At 39.5% G+C, this 17,533-nt stretch overlaps 2 protein-coding genes across 2 annotated transcripts in view; both read left to right on the forward strand.

Moving 5' to 3' along the window:
• The window catches only part of LOC115683348 (mitochondrial fission 1 protein A), a 75,702-nt gene that overhangs the window by 12,952 nt on the left and 45,217 nt on the right, over window positions 1-17,533 (forward strand). The window lies entirely within an intron of this gene.
• On the forward strand, window positions 13,480-16,661 carry LOC115683266 (BTB/POZ domain and ankyrin repeat-containing protein NOOT2-like). Its single transcript, XM_030607733.2, has 2 exons — window positions 13,480-14,449; window positions 15,262-16,661. The coding sequence occupies exons 1-2, from the start codon at window positions 13,952-13,954 to the stop codon at window positions 16,243-16,245; spliced, it is 1,482 nt and encodes a 493-aa protein (XP_030463593.2). The 5' UTR covers window positions 13,480-13,951; the 3' UTR covers window positions 16,246-16,661.

Genomic DNA, 17,533 nt, shown 5'->3' on the forward strand with positions numbered 1-17,533 from the left:
CTTGGACATGGGGTATAGGTACTAAAAAAATGTGAAGTGCGAGTCATGTGATCAGTAGCACCTGAGTCTATTATCCAAGCTTCACTAGAAAGTGATTTTGAGGCATATAGACCAAAAGAGAATGGAGGCTTACCTAAGAGTGTCAAGGAACATACACCCGAGACTTTTTCAAGAGACCCTAAAAGGCCTCTAATTCTTTCTATTTCCTCATTGTTGAAGGATTCTTTCTCCTATCCTTCACTATGATTGATTTGCTGGTTGGTCTGCTCAATTAGATGAGCCTGGGGCCTTGGCTGTCCTCCTCTGTTTTGCCACTCTCGGCTTGACGTTGTTGGTTTGCCATTCAGCTTCCAGCAACGCTCCTTTGTATGCCTTGGCTTCTTACAGTAAGTACACCACATAGTGTCTCGATTATCCCTCCATGCAGACTTTGAAGCATCCATCCTTCCTTTTTCTTGTGTTGACGCACTGTGAGTTATTAATGATGATCCTTCCACAGCTTGACGCTCTAGCATTATTCCCCTTCAACTTTCTTCTACCCGGATTAGAGAGATTGTCTCTTCTAAAGAAGGGATTTCTTCCCTTCCAAGTATTTGAATCCTGACCTGATCAAACTCAAAATTAAGACCAGAGAGGAAATCATATACTCGATCGTTTTCAATGAAGGTTTTTAGAGTTGCAGCATCATCCACGCACTTCATCTCAAATACTCAATAATGAGTGAGTTCTTGCCATAGATTTTGAAGAGAATTGACATATTCCATCACGGTTTTGCTTCCTTGTCTTGTTGCACTTGTCTTAATCTTGATTTCATACACTTGTGCTGCATCTCAAGCCTTTGAATAAGTCCTGCAAATAGAATCCCAAATCTCCTTTGCAATCTTGAGAAACATACATGTATCACTTATGGCCGGATCCATTGAATCCCATAGCCATGACATGATCATTGAATATGTTTCATCCCATGCGTTGAACGTGGGATCTCCTTGTTTTGGACCTGTTCCAAGAAGGTGGTTGAGTCTTCCTTTGCCCTTCATATAGGTTTTGACGAACTGTGACCATTTGAGATAATTCTTTTCATTCAGCCTATGAGTTGCCCTCACATTTTGTAGATCTCTAGTCATATGGTTGGTGTTGGCCTCCTCAGTTTGACCCGAAGTATTTGGGTCTTTAATTTTTGTCTGAGACATGGATATTTCCAGGCACGGGGAAAGTACTCGGAAAGGAAGAGCAAAACAGAAGCGATAAAGGCTAAAGAGATCACAACAATCAAGGTTGTAATCAAATTGTTAAGCACAAAAAAACAAATCCAACAATGAAGGCTGTGAATGAAAGATTAATCCCAGAAAAACGAGCCTAATGCTATGATACCATGAAGAATTTAGAGGAAAGAATTGTGATAATTCTATATATATTTTGTACAACGATTACAAGCTATTTATAGGACTACTTTAAGTACAAACTAGGAAAAAACAAATCTGAAAAATACAGCTATAATCCCACAAATTAAGGGATACTAAGAAATCATTTCCTAACTAATTATTTACAGTTATTCCCTAATAATTAGGACCAAAAAATCATGATCGAATATTCGTAATAATCAGATCCTAGAAATCAAGATAATTCAACAGCTAGTCCACTTACTCGCCTAACTTAGAAGAGAGTTAATTTGTATGATTTGATCAGTGTGAGAACAGTTTTCAAGAGTTGAAAAGACAGGTAATGTAAGCTCATATATTGACTTTACCTTCACAAACTAGTGGCTTCATAATTTACTGTGACTCATCTAAAGAAGGTTTGGGTTGTGTTCATATGCAAGATGATAAAGTTGTGGTTCTAGACAATTGAAAACACATGAGAAGAACTACCCTACTCATGATCTTGAGTTAGTAGTGGTTATGTTTGCCTTAAAAATATGGCGACACTATTTGTATGGTAAAAAATGTGAAGTCTTTACCAATCATAAGAGTCTAATATATATTTTTACTCAGAAAGAGCTAAACATGATGTAGAGAAAATGGTTAGAACTTTTGAAGGATTATGACTTGTCTATCAATTACCATTGAGGAAAGGCTAACGTGGTAGTGAATGCCTTGAGTCGTAAGTCCTTCGGAAATTTGGCAACTTTGCTTGCTTCTCATAAACCTATTCTTGAAGATATGAAAAAGTTGGACTTGGAGGTATTGGTGCATCAGCTTGGTGCTTGGTTAGCTAATCTTCGAGTATAAACAACGTTGATTGACAGAATTAAGGTTAAACAGAATGAATATCCTCATCTACAGAAAATCAGGAAAGGCATGGAAGTTGGAGGACAAGCGGATTTCAATATACATGTAGATGGGTCCTTGAGATTTCGTGGTCGTCTATGTGTTCCTGATGATTTAGAACTGAAAAGATGAGATATTGCAGGAAGCTCATAGCACTAGATTCTCAATTCATTCCGGAAGCACTAAAATGAATAAGGACTTGAGGGAGAACTTCCGGTGGGTCAACGTGAAGAAGGATGTTGTAAAATTTATCGACAAATGCCTAGTTTACCATCAAGTGAAAATTGAGCATCAAAAAATAGGTGGACAGTTGCACCCCCTCGAGATACCTATATAGAAGTGGGAGCGTATCACAATGGACTTCGTAGTTGGCCTACCGAGGATGCCAAGTGGTAAGAATGCTATATGGATGATTGTTGATCGATTGACTAAGTCTACACACTTTTTGTCATATTGATTGGGCCTTTCAATGGAAGACAATGCAAAGCGATATGTTAATGAGATAGTGAAGTTTCATGGAATTCCAGTAAGCATTGTTTCTGACAGAGATCCCAGATTTGTATCTAACCTTTAGAGGAGTGTACAAGGAGCGTTGGGTACTAAACTCAACTTGAATACAGCTTTTCACTCGTAGACATATGGGTAGTCAGAGAGAACGATCCAAATGTTAGAGGATATGTTGAGATCCTTCAACATTGACTTTGGCGGTTCTTGGGATGAACATCTACATTTGGCAGAATTTTCTTATAACAACATCTATCATTCCAGCATTAAGATAACAACTTTTGAAACTTTGTATGGCCAAAAATGCAGAAGCCCCATTTGTTGGGATGATGTTGGTGACAAAAGACTAACCGATCCCAAGTTCATTTAGCAGTCATAAGAAAAAGTCAAGTTGATTCGAGAGAAAAAGCACAAAACCGTCAGAAAAGTTATACATATCTCAAGCAAGGTGGAGTTTAGCGTGCAAGATCACGTATTCCTGAAAGTTTCTCCTACGAAACGTGTTATGAGATTTGACACGCGTGAAAAGTTGAGTCCAAGATATATGGGATCATTTTTTATCTTAGAGAAGATTGGTAAAGTTGCTTACAAATTGGCTTTGCCGCCGGCGCTGTCAGGTTTTCATAATGTGTTTCATGTCTATTTGTTACAGAAATATGTGTCAAATCCTAAACATGTACTAGACTTTACACCATTGAGGTTAAGAGAAAACTTGAAGTGTGAGGAGCAGCCTATTCGCATTGTCGATAAGAAAAATCAGGTGTTGTAGCGACGAATTATTCATTATGTGAAGATATAATGGAAAATCCACACGGAAAGAGAGGCCACGTGGGAGCTTAAGAAGAAGGCAAGATGCAAATATCCACGTTTGTTTATTGGTTAAGGTAAGTTCAAATTTCGATGACTAAATTTCTTTTAAGGATGCTAGAATGTAATATTTGTATCTCAGAGTTAGTGGTGGGGCCCACTTTTTCAAAAAAAAGAAAAAGGAAAAAGAAGTAAAAAGTTGGACTCTTCAGCTTATATATATGACCAGACGCATGTAGAAGCAGAGAGGAAATAAAAGGAAAGAGAGAGAGGAAAGGAAAGAAAGAAAAGAAAGAAGAGAAGAGGGTTTTCGTGTGTGCTCGCCACAGATGCCTCGCCAAGCCGATTCAACTACGATTCGCAACGTCCTGTAAGTGCTCGCATCCTTCATTCATCTAATCAAAGTAATTTTTGGGGTTAGGGCACAAATTCGGGGTTTTGTGGATTTTAAACTACAAGGTTCGATTAAGGAGTCATTTAGCTATGGATATATATAGAAATTGTAGTTTAGGTGTTGTGGGGCTGTGGGATTTTATGGTCAATTTGGACTTACTGTTTGCTCGAAACAAAATTTTGAAGTTGGCCGCGAATGATAACTGTGCACGATCAGCAACTTTTGGTCCGAAAATGGTTTTCAACTCAATTTTGGGATGGCCAAGTTATGGGTCTTATAATGCTTCAAAAGATCTTTCTTTTGATTGTAAGCTCACTTAGAATGGGGTTTGGCAGAGAAAGTTATGGCGTGATCGAGTTCTGCGATCACACTCTGTGTTGGGAATAATTTTGAATATCCGCTTCAATTGAGAGTTTCTGTTAGTGCGTATGAGTCGTTTCGTTAGCGTTTAAGTTTACAATAACTATTTCGTAGTTATTGTAGTATTTTGCTTTGTTTTGATGTCGAATCTCATTTAATTGTTAGGATTATGAGATCATCGACTCGTTTAGCTGTGTGTTGTTTGGCCAGGTGAGTGGTGTTATCTCTTCTTTGGTTTTGTAAAATCCCTGCCTTGAAGTAATAGTGATTCAATATATATATATATATATATATATAACTTAAAAGAGCATTTTTGTTGCATAAAGGGAGATCGAGTATTTACTATCTTTTAGCTATTTGAGAATGGTTTGAAAAACATATTATGAAATATGCTGTGATAGTTTACGTATATGTATTACTTTGTGAACGTGATTTATGAAATGGTTATGGAAACGTATTGTGATTTATGAAATGATTTATGGATTCGGAGGATGATTGTTTGATACTCAATATGGCTGTAAACCCGAGTAGGGGTTTCCAAGTATGCATACCGGTTTAGGTGATCCTTCTGGCTCGAGCTATTAGCTTTGTGCGGGGAGACCTTACTAAGGAAGGAATTTTGGTCGCCTTGGCGCAAGGCATTGTGTCAAGACCATAGTAGTAATTAAGCAATAGATTAGTCAATGGAATAGACCATTGACGTGGTTTTTGTAGAGATTGATTAATGGACTTTACCATTGATATTTGAATTGTGATGATGGATTTAAATAAGTATTTTTGACTTATATAAAGTTTTGTTGAAACGAAACAACTCTTATGTGATTCAATATGTATTTTATACCTTAAGTTTGGGTTATGAAGTTCCGGTATTGCTTTGTATACATGCATAGTAGTTGCTCGATCTATTTGGAAAATATGTCCTACTCACTAGACTATGGTTGCTATCCCCTTTCTTTCCCAAGCTTTTCAGGTTCCTTGGCTAGCGGCCGTTTGTACGAGAGCGCTATCATAGGGACTTTTGGAAGTTAGATTTTGGGTATGGTTTTTGGGAGTTGTATATATGGTTGTTCATAATTTGTTGGGTTAGCTGAGTTCTAGTTGTACATATTCTTTTTAGTGGATTATAGAAACTCTTATGTTGTAACAAATCTGTTGGTTTATTTGATATATATGTGGTTTGAGACATATATGTTGATAATAGATTGTTGGTTATATTTGAGGTTGCATTTTTCGTGTGGAATGACAGTCTTGTCATCCTCCTTTCTAATTGTTTTCGAGGTGTGACAGTTTCCGATTTCAAACTGACAAACGGTGATGGACTCACAATGATTGGCCGACGATGGGTACCAATTCACAGTGGTGCTCGACTGGGGTATGGCTAACGATGATGGCAAGGATGGCTCACAATGTTTCTCGACTAAAGGATAATCGTGGTTTTATAGGGCTCGGCGAAGTAGTAGAGCCGACATCATCGTCACCTTGGGTTGGCGTCGGAAGTAGCACAGCACAATAGAAACGTCTCGATTGCAGGCTCGATGGAGGCTTTTCGAATCAGGTGCAGCAGTAGGTGAAGCGGCAAGACTCAGCTGATGGAGGTGGTATCACCTAAATTTTGGCTAATCATTTAGTATTTTTTTTATGTCGAAATCATTTAGCATTTAATTGTATAAAAAGTTAGGGGCTAACCTTTGGTTTATAAAAAATAATATAAAATAAATTGGATGGCATGTAATTTTTAGGAGCATTCATCATATAGCTAGTTTAATAATTCAATTTGCATTAAACTAACGATGGTAAATGAACTTTGAATTAGTCACATGGACCAGGGCCTGTACTACAAACAAGGTTCGGCCAAGCTAAGAGAAGTAATGGCCGATATTTATAACAAAAAGGATAAATTTTGAGCTTTCATTGAGTTGGGTTTAGCCCATTAAAGTTAAAGGTTTTGAGTTGAATCAGAATAGACCCTAAAGAGATCAAGCTTGTCACTAATTAAGCCCACAAGTGATGAAATTCCGCCAGCTCATTGCGCACCATAGCTTAGCCGAAATTTTGAGAGGGGAGGGCATAATTGAGCTTAGTTCAATCAATTTCAGCCCATTTGAGTTCAATTAGATTTAAGCCTTAGTGATTAAAGTTCGTCATCCTAATTAAGACCTAAATTAAGCCCACAAGAAACCTAGGTTAATGTTATAACTAAGACGTTATGCCTCATAACCTAAATGCTCACGTTGAGAGACAATTGAGAATTTAGAAATGCAATAGAGAGAGAGAGAGAGAGAGAGAGAGAGAGAGAGAGAGAGAGAGAGAGAGAGAGAGAGAGAGAGAGGATTCTTAGCCCAGCCCTCTCGGCCGAGAACCCTCCCATGATCACCGCCTCATCCCAACTGATCACCATACCCGTGGCTAATCTGACGCCACTGCTCCTCCTGCCTTATGCCAGCTACTGTGAGCCTATCGAACCAACACTGACAATAAAGCCACTGTTGTTCTAACCTCACAACCCAATGCCGCCACTGCTATTGCACCATGAGTTTCCATCTCGACAAGCAACTGATCTTTCCGAGGCGACAATTCCAACCACGATTCATGACTACCACGATGAATTGCTGCATCAGAATGACACCAAGCACCGCCGAGCCGTGCTCGTGACTCACCTGGTCGAGCCTCACCAAGCCAGTGGCCCCTCCTTGATCACAGTGTTATTGTTTTGTAGGCTTATTGATCACCAAGTCGAGACAACCATCAATTAAGCCACCTTTAACGTGAACCGAGAGCTCACACCGACCTACCACCAACGACCCTCACTCACTCGATCTGCTGCAATTCACCGTCCACTAATCCAACCCCACCGAGCTGTCGCACTATACCAAGATCAACGGTCCCCACTATCCTTGCTTAGTACCACCGTGTTCCGTGATCCTCACTATGATATGTAACCCCCTCCATCGCGAGCACCGCCGTGGACCGGTCGAGCACCACTGTGAGTTGCTCGTCATTTGTCAATTCGAAATCGGAAATGATAGCCTTAAATTATGTGAGAATCTATTCATATTTGAATATTTGATATTATTGAATAATTCATTGATATTGATATCTAACATGATATTTTTTAGATTATAGGCATATCCCCTAAATAAGCGAACCTTCCTAATTTGACAACGTGTATTGGCCGACAGTCCAATCTCATGCTCGAGATATTACTCGCAATCGCGCAAAAAATTGGTCAATCCGATCCTCATGCCATAGGATACAATTTATTGGTTTTATTTGTTTTCAAATTTGAATCGACAGAAATATTTTGAGCTTATCTTTTTGTGATCTGATGCCTATTTCTTGTTATGAATGGTTATCTTATCTCATTTTGTTTGCCTTATTTGAAAAATACAAAAAGATTAGATAAGATTTCTAGGGTAAACTTTTTAAAATAATCTTTTCTTAATAGATTAGAATAGATTTATTTTAGATAACCTTGCATATTATGATAGATTAATAAAATATAATAGATTTTGATAAGATCTCTTTGTTAGGTTAAGATAGTTTGGGTAGATTACATATTTAGATAGATTCAAGAAGTATAAGATAAGTTTCCTCTTTAAATTAAGATTTGACTTAGTTTACTTCGTAGTTTAAGTTAGATGTATCTTGGTCTAAATAATTGATTTTTAGCAATTTTTAATTACGAATTTAATTTAACAAAAAACTGAAAACATCATCTTAGAATAAATTAGATTTCTTTACTAGATAAGATTGCATGTTTAAATAATGGTAATTTTTAATTATGAATTTTGATAAAAATACCAAAAAATCATATGCATGTCATATAATTTGCATGTTAGGTTTATTTAATTAAAATTGCACGACATATAGTTTGGTTTTCATTTTATGATAAAAGAAAACCAAAAAAAATAATTGTTTGTTTTGTGTGTTTGATTCCTTCTCTTTCTTGCAATTTATTGCTTTGTTTTCCTTGAGGATTACATTAATGGTTGCACCCCCACATAATCACCTCACATGTTAGTGGCTAGGTTTAATATTAATCCCAGTTGCAAGCAAAATATTTTTTTTATTAGAGCAATCATGTGTAATCAAGTCCCAAAATCCATTTGATCTTTGGTTTGTATAAGTAAAATATTATCTTACACTTTACTTGGGTTTCTAATCAACCCACAAAAACTTATTAGTGGTGACTCCAAAACTAAAATAATTTGGATTTTAATAACTTGAACCATAAGTTGCGAATTGATATGGGCTTGATAGAGCTTGAGCTAAGTTTAAACTTAGTAATCCATTAGCCAATCCTTAAATGGTGCACCTCGCACGAGTGTCCCGACACTTTACCGTTTCTTGGAATATATATATATATAATACGCATTAAAATGCGAACAGATATGCACGTAAAAACTAAATTTTCCTCGATGCTTTACTGCACATTATTCTTTGTAATTTAATAATGTAACCAAAGGCACCAAATATTAAACAATAATGAGTTTTATATTTACTTCTTATTTCATATGATTTACATTAGAATCTACTTTTGGTCTAAACTTTCCCATGTACTAATAGAATCAACTTTCGGTCTAAACTTTCACAAATACTAACAGACTCAACTTTTGGTCTAAACTTACTAATAGAATTAACTTTTGGTCTAAACATTCGCAAGTACTAATAGACTCAACTTTTGGCCTAAATTTTCCCAAGTACTAATAGACTCCATTTTCGGTCTAAATTTCGCAAGTACTCATAAAATCAACTTTTTGTCTAAACTTTTCCAAGACTTATTCATAAAAAAATACTAAGTTTCCTAGAACTGTTTATAATCATGATGCAAAATCACGTCATAATATGCAAAGATATGCAAAATCTTTGATATGTCGAAACAAGCAAGTATGAAGACACCTAGAATTGGATATGCAAATACTCAATATGAATTTTGTTAGATATGCAAATACTCAAGGTGAGATTTTCTCAGTGCAGAGTAACTAATTAATCTAAACATGCGTATCAATTAAACATCCAGTAATATGCAAATCTAGAATTTAATGAATGTCTATAACAGAACCATGTAATGAATAACTTTTATGAAAATTAAATGCGATGCAAAGTCTATGACCTAATCAATAATTGTCCTGAAATTAGCCTAAAACAACATGCAAATAATAAATTCCGTCCTACCCTAATATGGAATGTTGCTTTGTTACGAACAATTTGAGTTGCAATCAACGATCATAGGCCTAAGTTAGAATACAAAATCGAGCATTCACATTAATAATTAGGCCTACCATAACAACCCAATTAAAAAATCCAGCACTTGCACACAACCACCCAAATTTTAATATAGTAATCGCAATTAGTCAAACTCCAGCACTTAGCATGTTCGGATGATTTGTTTCTCAATCAAGTTATGAAGTAAAGATCGTAATTTCACATCAATAGACATAACTAGCAAACTTTAACACAATAAGACTCGGAATTTTTAGCGTGTGCACATATAACATTTGCCACACATTTTTTAGTCAAAAGCCAATCATGTACCTCAAGACCTAAATGGGCAATACGGCACGCAATGGTGGGATAGTACAAATGGCAAAGTTGATCTCCTTCACTAATGCTTGTTTTACCTTTTCAGTCCATCACATCACCGAAGTCAAAATGCTTGTGGCCGACCCTCTAGTCCTCAAGGCATTGCAACCGAGAGCCTTCGTTTGTGGGAAATCCATGTACAATTTGTTTTTAGTGATTCCAGCCCAAACATCACCAACCACACCACCATCTCGATCGAAAGGACTAAGGGGAAAAAATTTAGTGATTTTGTGTTGTTTGACCCCTATACACCCTCCACAAAAGACTTATGATTTCGATTCTCATCCACTTCCCATTGACATTCCACATGTATTTCCATCTCGAGCCTTTGCTGAAGTTAATTCGTGTGGCATTGGAAGGGACCTACAAATGATGAAACATCGCATCCACTAAGGAAAACCTCTCCCCAAGAGTCAACTTAGATATTTTGTATCTGCTAAAAAAAACAAACTTAGATATTTTGTCATTTGAATCGTTTGTGTCAGACTATTATGTGTCCCTTGGACATAATATCATGCGCGAAATGACATTCGATTGGTTATACATGTCGCGTCATGGCATGGATTACTTTCGTCGCCAGAGGTCTATATTTCATTGCCGACTGTCGATAAGGTTGTGTCACATCAATGACAAGCCAATTTTGTCGTTAATCGAAATACATGTTCACGGGTAATGAAGGATGTGAGATTGAGATGAAAGATTTAAGACGACTTGAACAGTATGTAGAAGTCTTCCACAAAAGTTATTGATGGATAATGGCAAAGAAAGTTTTCTTCGTATAAGACCACTTTTAGTGATGCAATCATGTTCCATCACTAGTTGTAATTCGCAATCTTAGGCACAAGATTTCGACCCAAAAATCTCGAACCTTGGTTAAGTTTTTGTCTTGCTCGATCTATCACAAGGATAGTTTAGTTTGGCGATTATTTTCATTGCTAAGTAATGTGTTGTCTAGGTTGTTACATCGACAAACTGTCTGACACCACCTCAAATTATCATAGCGCATTTTAAGGTTGTGTGTTTGTGTGAGTAAACCGCGACTAGATCGTGCAAACAATATCACGTCGGCAACAAATTGGGACGGAGTTATATACCACGGTTTTAGAGCCTATCAGGAATGTTGGATATCGGACTTATCTCGAATTATATATCATCAAATGTCCATGCCGTTATGCTGATAGATTAGTGACCTCAAATTTAGATCTACTTATCTCTATCGTGCCCGATCGAAACCTGGGTGTACTCATCCTTAGCACCGCAGGCAAATCTTATGTAAGGAATTGTCTATTTACTACCTCTTCAGGAATTTTATATGGATTGACGCATCGATCGTGAGAAAAGTGTATTTCATGTGCGTCTCCTGCACTTGACTACTCCAAGGTTTGCAAATGGTAAAAACATGCAAAATTACAGTCTACACCTGCTTGAGCCAATCCTGCTTTACAATGATGGACGCGCAATCCTATACTAGCAAGGCGACCTAAAAGGAATCTAAAATTTTAACAAGGATAATTATAAAAACCCTTTACAAGTTTAACTTTGATATCAATTTGCATTCTCAGTTTTTTTTAATAATTACAATTATCGTCTTAGATCTTAAACCCTAGATTTAAAGGACCAAAATACTGTCCTTCACAAAAGAGCCAAGAAAAGCCTTCTGGCTCTAACAGCACATCACCCCCACAGAACCAGCCACTTAACCTAGCACTAGATGCCACCGCCCACCCCACTGCGTGCGAATGCCGTCGCCCGCTCCAGAACCGGCACCAGCATCGTAAGTCCACTCACCCCGCCACAAGCCCACCACCATGCCATCATTAGGTTGGGTTGGTTCAACCCATGAACCGAATCAAACTGGCCTTATGCGATCGGTTGTAGGCCGGACTAAGTAGGTTCCTAGGTAAAAATTAGGAAACCAGCCTGGATCCTTGCAGTTTCCTGCTTTTAGCTGTTTTTAGAGATGGGTATTGAATCTAGGAAGGTTAGGAAATTCATCAATGACTTAATCATTGTGCCACAAATTGTTCACATTGTATGTTTTCCTGAATAATAGTTAAATTACCTAAAGTTTGTTTCCCTAAAAGTTAAGCCTAGCTCCCCTGGTCAATCCTGCAACCATTTAGTCCCTGATTCTGAAAACTAGCAATCGACTTTGACATGGTAGGTTTAGATTTGTGGTTAGAATCTACTCACCATGAAATCAATCACCCTTAACCACTTCGTCGAGACTTTTAGATTTTGGTACGTTGTACGACCTTGGCCAACTAGACCTGATGCTAGCAACCTCGATATGAAGTCTTTAACGGCTAAAGCAACATTGCAAGGCGTAAAGAGAGTGACAACCAACAAAAAGGAGAGAGAGAACAGACAGTAGAAGTGAGGGAGAGCATACTAGCATAATAATTTAAACTTTATTCACCATTCTAATTACCCGATATTCATTCAAATTTCTTTACTTTCATACCAATGTTTTCATTCCAACTAACCGAATGTTGCATAAGGGATTTTACCCCCTAAAAGTTAATTACCTCACAAGCAACATTTATAAAGTCCAAAAATAGATACAGTTCAAAAAAGATATATTATAAGGCTCGATGTAGGTAGAATCTCAAGTGATTGACTCAATTTAAGCCTTCTAAATCAAGATGTGCACTGCTTAAATCAATTCTCTTCTGTCTGGTTTTATGATATCGGAAAATAAATACTAAGACCCCTATTGATGTACTCAATGTTTGTCCATCCCCACGACTGCCACATCTTCCTCCTTAAATTTGGAAGATCGTCCAAGTTCTCTATCTTTGCCTTCAAATGCTTTGCCAAGAGTTTCGACACATTGTTAGGAAAGAAGAGGGCTTGTACAGGACCAAAAAGCTTCACATCCGTGTTGCAGTTGAGTCATTTGGAGTTCCAATTCCAGTCATAAAGCCTGTCGTGCATGAGCATGATGAGAGAGAGAGGGGGACAGAGGGAGAGGAAAGTGGGTGTTGATGGTGAAAAGACAAGTCAAAAGTCCAATCTGAGGGCCGGAATTCATAAGACATGAGACAGTGTGGTTGATGTGTAGTGTTGTCCATCAGTGCGATATTGTTTTTGCCCTCCTTTATAAAGTGACGAGAAAGGAGAAAGAAAAGGGGGTAGTTTTCATGGGCAAAACAACAGCGGCTCTCACCCTCCCAACCAGAGCGAAGTACGTCAAAAGTCTGATGTAAAATGTTACCCTTCCGGCAATGACTAGCCAACATGACAATTTTAATATTGTTTCAAAATTCATGATACCAAGCGAATCTCACATTAAAGAAAACATGGACAAAGTAAAAAAAATTATGAAAATTACAAAACCAGCAAGGGCCGAGACCCTCGCCTAGCCACAGGCAAAGGCTAACAAGACCTCACGCAATCAGATGTTCGTTACCATATCATGTTCTCGATCCCGACATTACCCACAAACCCACATCGACCAGTGTCCCTCCCCTCTCCTCCCCTCCCCACCCCCACTTCCAGCCATTTCTTTTTGTCAATCACAGATTGGAGGTGGGATATAAGATTGGGGGGATCTGAGGCAGGACAGCAAAGGGACATGTCCTAATTAAGATCATTACTGGTGAGTTTTGAACAAAGCTCAAACAGGCGGAAAGTTAACCCCCCTAGCAAGCAGCCAAGTTGGGGGGAGGGACACGTTATATATATTATGCCTCATTTCCTCAGAATTTTCCTGTTTTAAATAGCTCCGGACGCCCAGAATAGCCACACTCATCTCTCTCTCTCTCTCTCTCTCTCTCACCCCATAACACACCTCACCATCACCATTCCACAGGAGGGAGAGAGAGGAGAGAATCTCCCCACCCAAGCAAAATCAACAGTACTTCACCATCCTCAAAACACAACAAGCTCAGCTCCTCTTCTCTCTTTCTCTCTCTCTCCTCATCATCCAATTCCCACCACCACCACCACCACAACACTCCCTTGATCTCTCTCTCCCTCCACTTGCCAACTGTTCATAGGCAATAACCCTTCTTTTTCTCCATCCTCCCCAATAATGACCCCAGAAGACTCTCTGAGATCTCTTTCCCTAGACTACCTCAACCTCCTCATCAACGGGGAGGCCTTCAGCGACGTCACCTTCACCGTGGAGGGCCGCCTCGTCCACGCCCACCGCTGCATCCTCGCCGCCCGCAGCCTCTTCTTCCGCAAGTTCTTCTGCGGCCCCGACCCGCCTTCCGCGCTCCTCGACCCGGCGGGCTGCCCCCGCGCCAGCCCTCAGGCGGCGGCGGCGGCGCACCACCACCCGTCGAGGCCGCCGCCCCCGCCGGGGGTGATCCCGGTGAGCTCGGTCGGGTACGAGGTCTTCCTCCTGGTGCTGCAGTTCCTGTACAGCGGGCAGGTCTCCATCGTGCCGCAGAAGCACGAGCCGAGGCCTAATTGCGGCAACAGAGGGTGCTGGCACACGCATTGCACCTCCGCCGTGGATCTCGCCCTCGACACCCTCGCCGCCGCGCGATCCTTCGGTGTCGAACAGCTTGCACTGCTCACTCAGGTTTCCGATAAGTTTCCCAGTAGTAACAATAACAGGTCTATAGTGTTCATGGGATTTCTTTGGCTTACCGGGGACATTGCTTGATTTGGGGTTTAGGATAGTTGAGAACAGATTATTTTTCTTTGATATGGGAGGTGGAATTGTTTATTGGGTGCCATTACTATTAGACTTTTCTTGGTAGATGACTTCAATAAACTATGGATCCATCATGGAGTGGGTGACGCTGGGTGTGTTAAAAAAACAAATCTAGACCGATCAAGTTCTATTCTTTTCCCCTCAAAATATCACAATATCAGAGCGCGTCTTCTTGCAAATGTTCTTCTTATTTTAATCTCACTCATCTCTCAAACTCAATTCACTTTCTCTTTTGTTCATGATTTGACTTTGTTGCTCTAGCAGCTCACATCTTCCATGACCAATTTGATTCAACTGTAAACCTAAAAGCTAGAGAGATGTAATGGGGTTGATTTCATGCAGAACTTGGAGTTTCTTGAAATGGTTAGATCTACCTTTTAGTAGTAACTCTCGAGAGCTGTCTACATATAGCTATGTTGATGATCAGACTTGTCTTCCACTTCACAGAAATTCCCAAATTTTGCCCGACCTTCACTTTCCTTATTTAGAGGTTTTGCTAATGGGGGAAAAGAAGAAAAGACAATTGTCACTGAATGACTTATTCTGAGCACCATATCTGTGAAAGCATATTCCCATCAATTTGCACTTCGAAAAGGTTCAAATTTACTACAATGATGTAATGCAAAGTCGCACTTCACTGACCAATTTTTTTCTGGTTATGGCTTATCATTTGGCAGAAGCAATTGGCAAGTATGGTAGAGAAGGCCTCAATAGAAGATGTAATGAAAGTACTGATTGCCTCAAGAAAGCAGGAAATGCATCAACTTTGGACTACTTGCTCCCACCTCATTGCGAAATCCGGCCTCCCGCCCGAAGTCTTGGCCAAACATCTCCCGATTGACGTCGTGGCCAAGATTGAAGAGCTCAGGCTGAAGTCGTCGATGGCTAGGCGATCCGTAATGCCGCACCACCACCACCATCCCCACGACCTGAGCACAGCCGCTGAGCTTGAGGACCAAAAGATCCGGCGGATGAGAAGAGCCCTCGACTCTTCCGATGTCGAGCTCGTGAAGCTCATGGTCATGGGCGAGGGCCTAAATCTAGACGCAGCGCTAGCACTACATTATGCGGTTGAGAATTGTAGCCGGGAGGTTGTCAAGGCATTGCTCGAGCTTGGGGCGGCAGACGTTAACCACCCGGCAGGGCCCAATGGCAAGACCCCACTCCACCTTGCTGCTGAGATGGTCTCCCCGGACATGGTGGCAGTCCTACTCGACCACCACGCAGATCCCACGGTCCGCACAGCTGATAGCGTCACACCTCTTGACGTGCTCCGAACCCTAACCTCCGATTTTCTCTTCAAAGGAGCGGTTCCAGGTTTAGCCCACATCGAACCAAACAAGCTTAGGCTATGCCTCGAGCTTGTCCAATCGGCGGCTCTCGTGATCTCGCGAGAAGAAGCCGGAAACACCAATGCAAACACAAATGCTTCTTCTAGTACCACGACTATCTACCCACCGATGTGTGGCGATGATCATAGCAGTGGCAGTAGCGGCAACAACATGGGCAACATCAACCTTGATTCAAGAGGGTACCTAAATCTCGGTACACAAATGGGGTCTAGAATGGGTGAAGATGATCAAAGTAGCCGAAATAGCCAGAGGGAAACCATGAATTTGTATGGTTCTCAAGGTTTGTATCGTCACTCCAACGAGTTCTAGCTAGGCTCAGGCTCAAGCTCAAGCTCAACTATCTACACATATAATAGGAGTTAAGTAAATCCTCATCTCTTGTTCTCCTCCATTTCTTGATCTTCTTCTCTTTAGGGTGGTTTTTCTTGTCGGCCTCGTGTTATGTTTGCTTGCACAGGTCTTTCAATGATCATCACATGATGAAGTTTAGTCTTCTTTTTGGTTGGAGATGATGTGAGATCTCTCATGGTATGAGACAAGAGGAATCTGAGTATTTTGGCTAGTCTCTTTTGGCAGTGATGGAGGAGACGCAGGTCAATCTTTTCAATCCCAGGCCTGTCAACTTGATATTTTGTACTTATTGGATATATATCACTTTCAATGATCACAAATAATTGGTACATATATTATATATATCATATCCTATATATCTATTTTGACCTTTATATTTTCTTGTCCCCTCACCTACCAATTATATACACAAAAGATTTTTTTAGTGGAGATGCATAATAAGCAACAAAAGTCCCATTTACGAGACTTGAAGATTTTTTTTTTTTATTAATTGGGGGGTCTGCCCTTAATTTTTATAATATGATGGACATTTTTTGGACTTGTTTGGACATGGGTGACTTTTATATAATCAGGTAAATGAGCTGTCTCTTTCTGTATTCTCATTTCTTTTCTTGCCTCCCGCTGGGCTTTATGGGAAATGCTGATTGGCCATGGATATTATATTTTAAGTAAATGTTAAGAGAATCATATGGCCATTGACAAAAATTGATCGTGACCACACGCCACAAGACAATTTCTGGAATAATATCATCGAAACAAAGATAAATCTTGGGTATGCTTAACTAGTACAGTACATTATTTACTGACCATTTTGAATGAAACAATGCTGAAAGCCCATGTTTGTGTCCTGACATTATATTTACTTCTATTTATAGATATGGATTCCCTCCTTACAATCCTATATGTTGTCTTAAGGGCTGAACCCTAGGTGCTTGGATATAAGTTTTACCCTGGAAAAAGTGGGATTTACCTTTTTAGTTTTCTAGCTAGTCTATAGTTGATGGATGCATGTATTCTCCTTATTATATGATCATTCTTTTCTTTTCTTTTTTCCTTTTTCCAGAAAAGTATATGTTCATTCTTGAGAAGCTACATCTTTTGTTTGCATTTTCGTGTTTCCCATGCATCCTTCACAAAACTCTATGCCCTAAAGCAAAACCTACATCAAAGATGCATGCATTTTAGCTCTCTAGGCGCTATGTGTGCTGTTAATAGCTTCTGTGATTAACAAAAGAAAGATGTCAAG

Source organism: Syzygium oleosum, unplaced genomic scaffold (genome assembly GCF_021117445.2).
Source record: "Syzygium oleosum isolate NSW1041296 unplaced genomic scaffold, Sole_v2.1 Sole_v2.10, whole genome shotgun sequence".
Lineage (NCBI taxonomy): Eukaryota > Viridiplantae > Streptophyta > Magnoliopsida > Myrtales > Myrtaceae > Syzygium > Syzygium oleosum.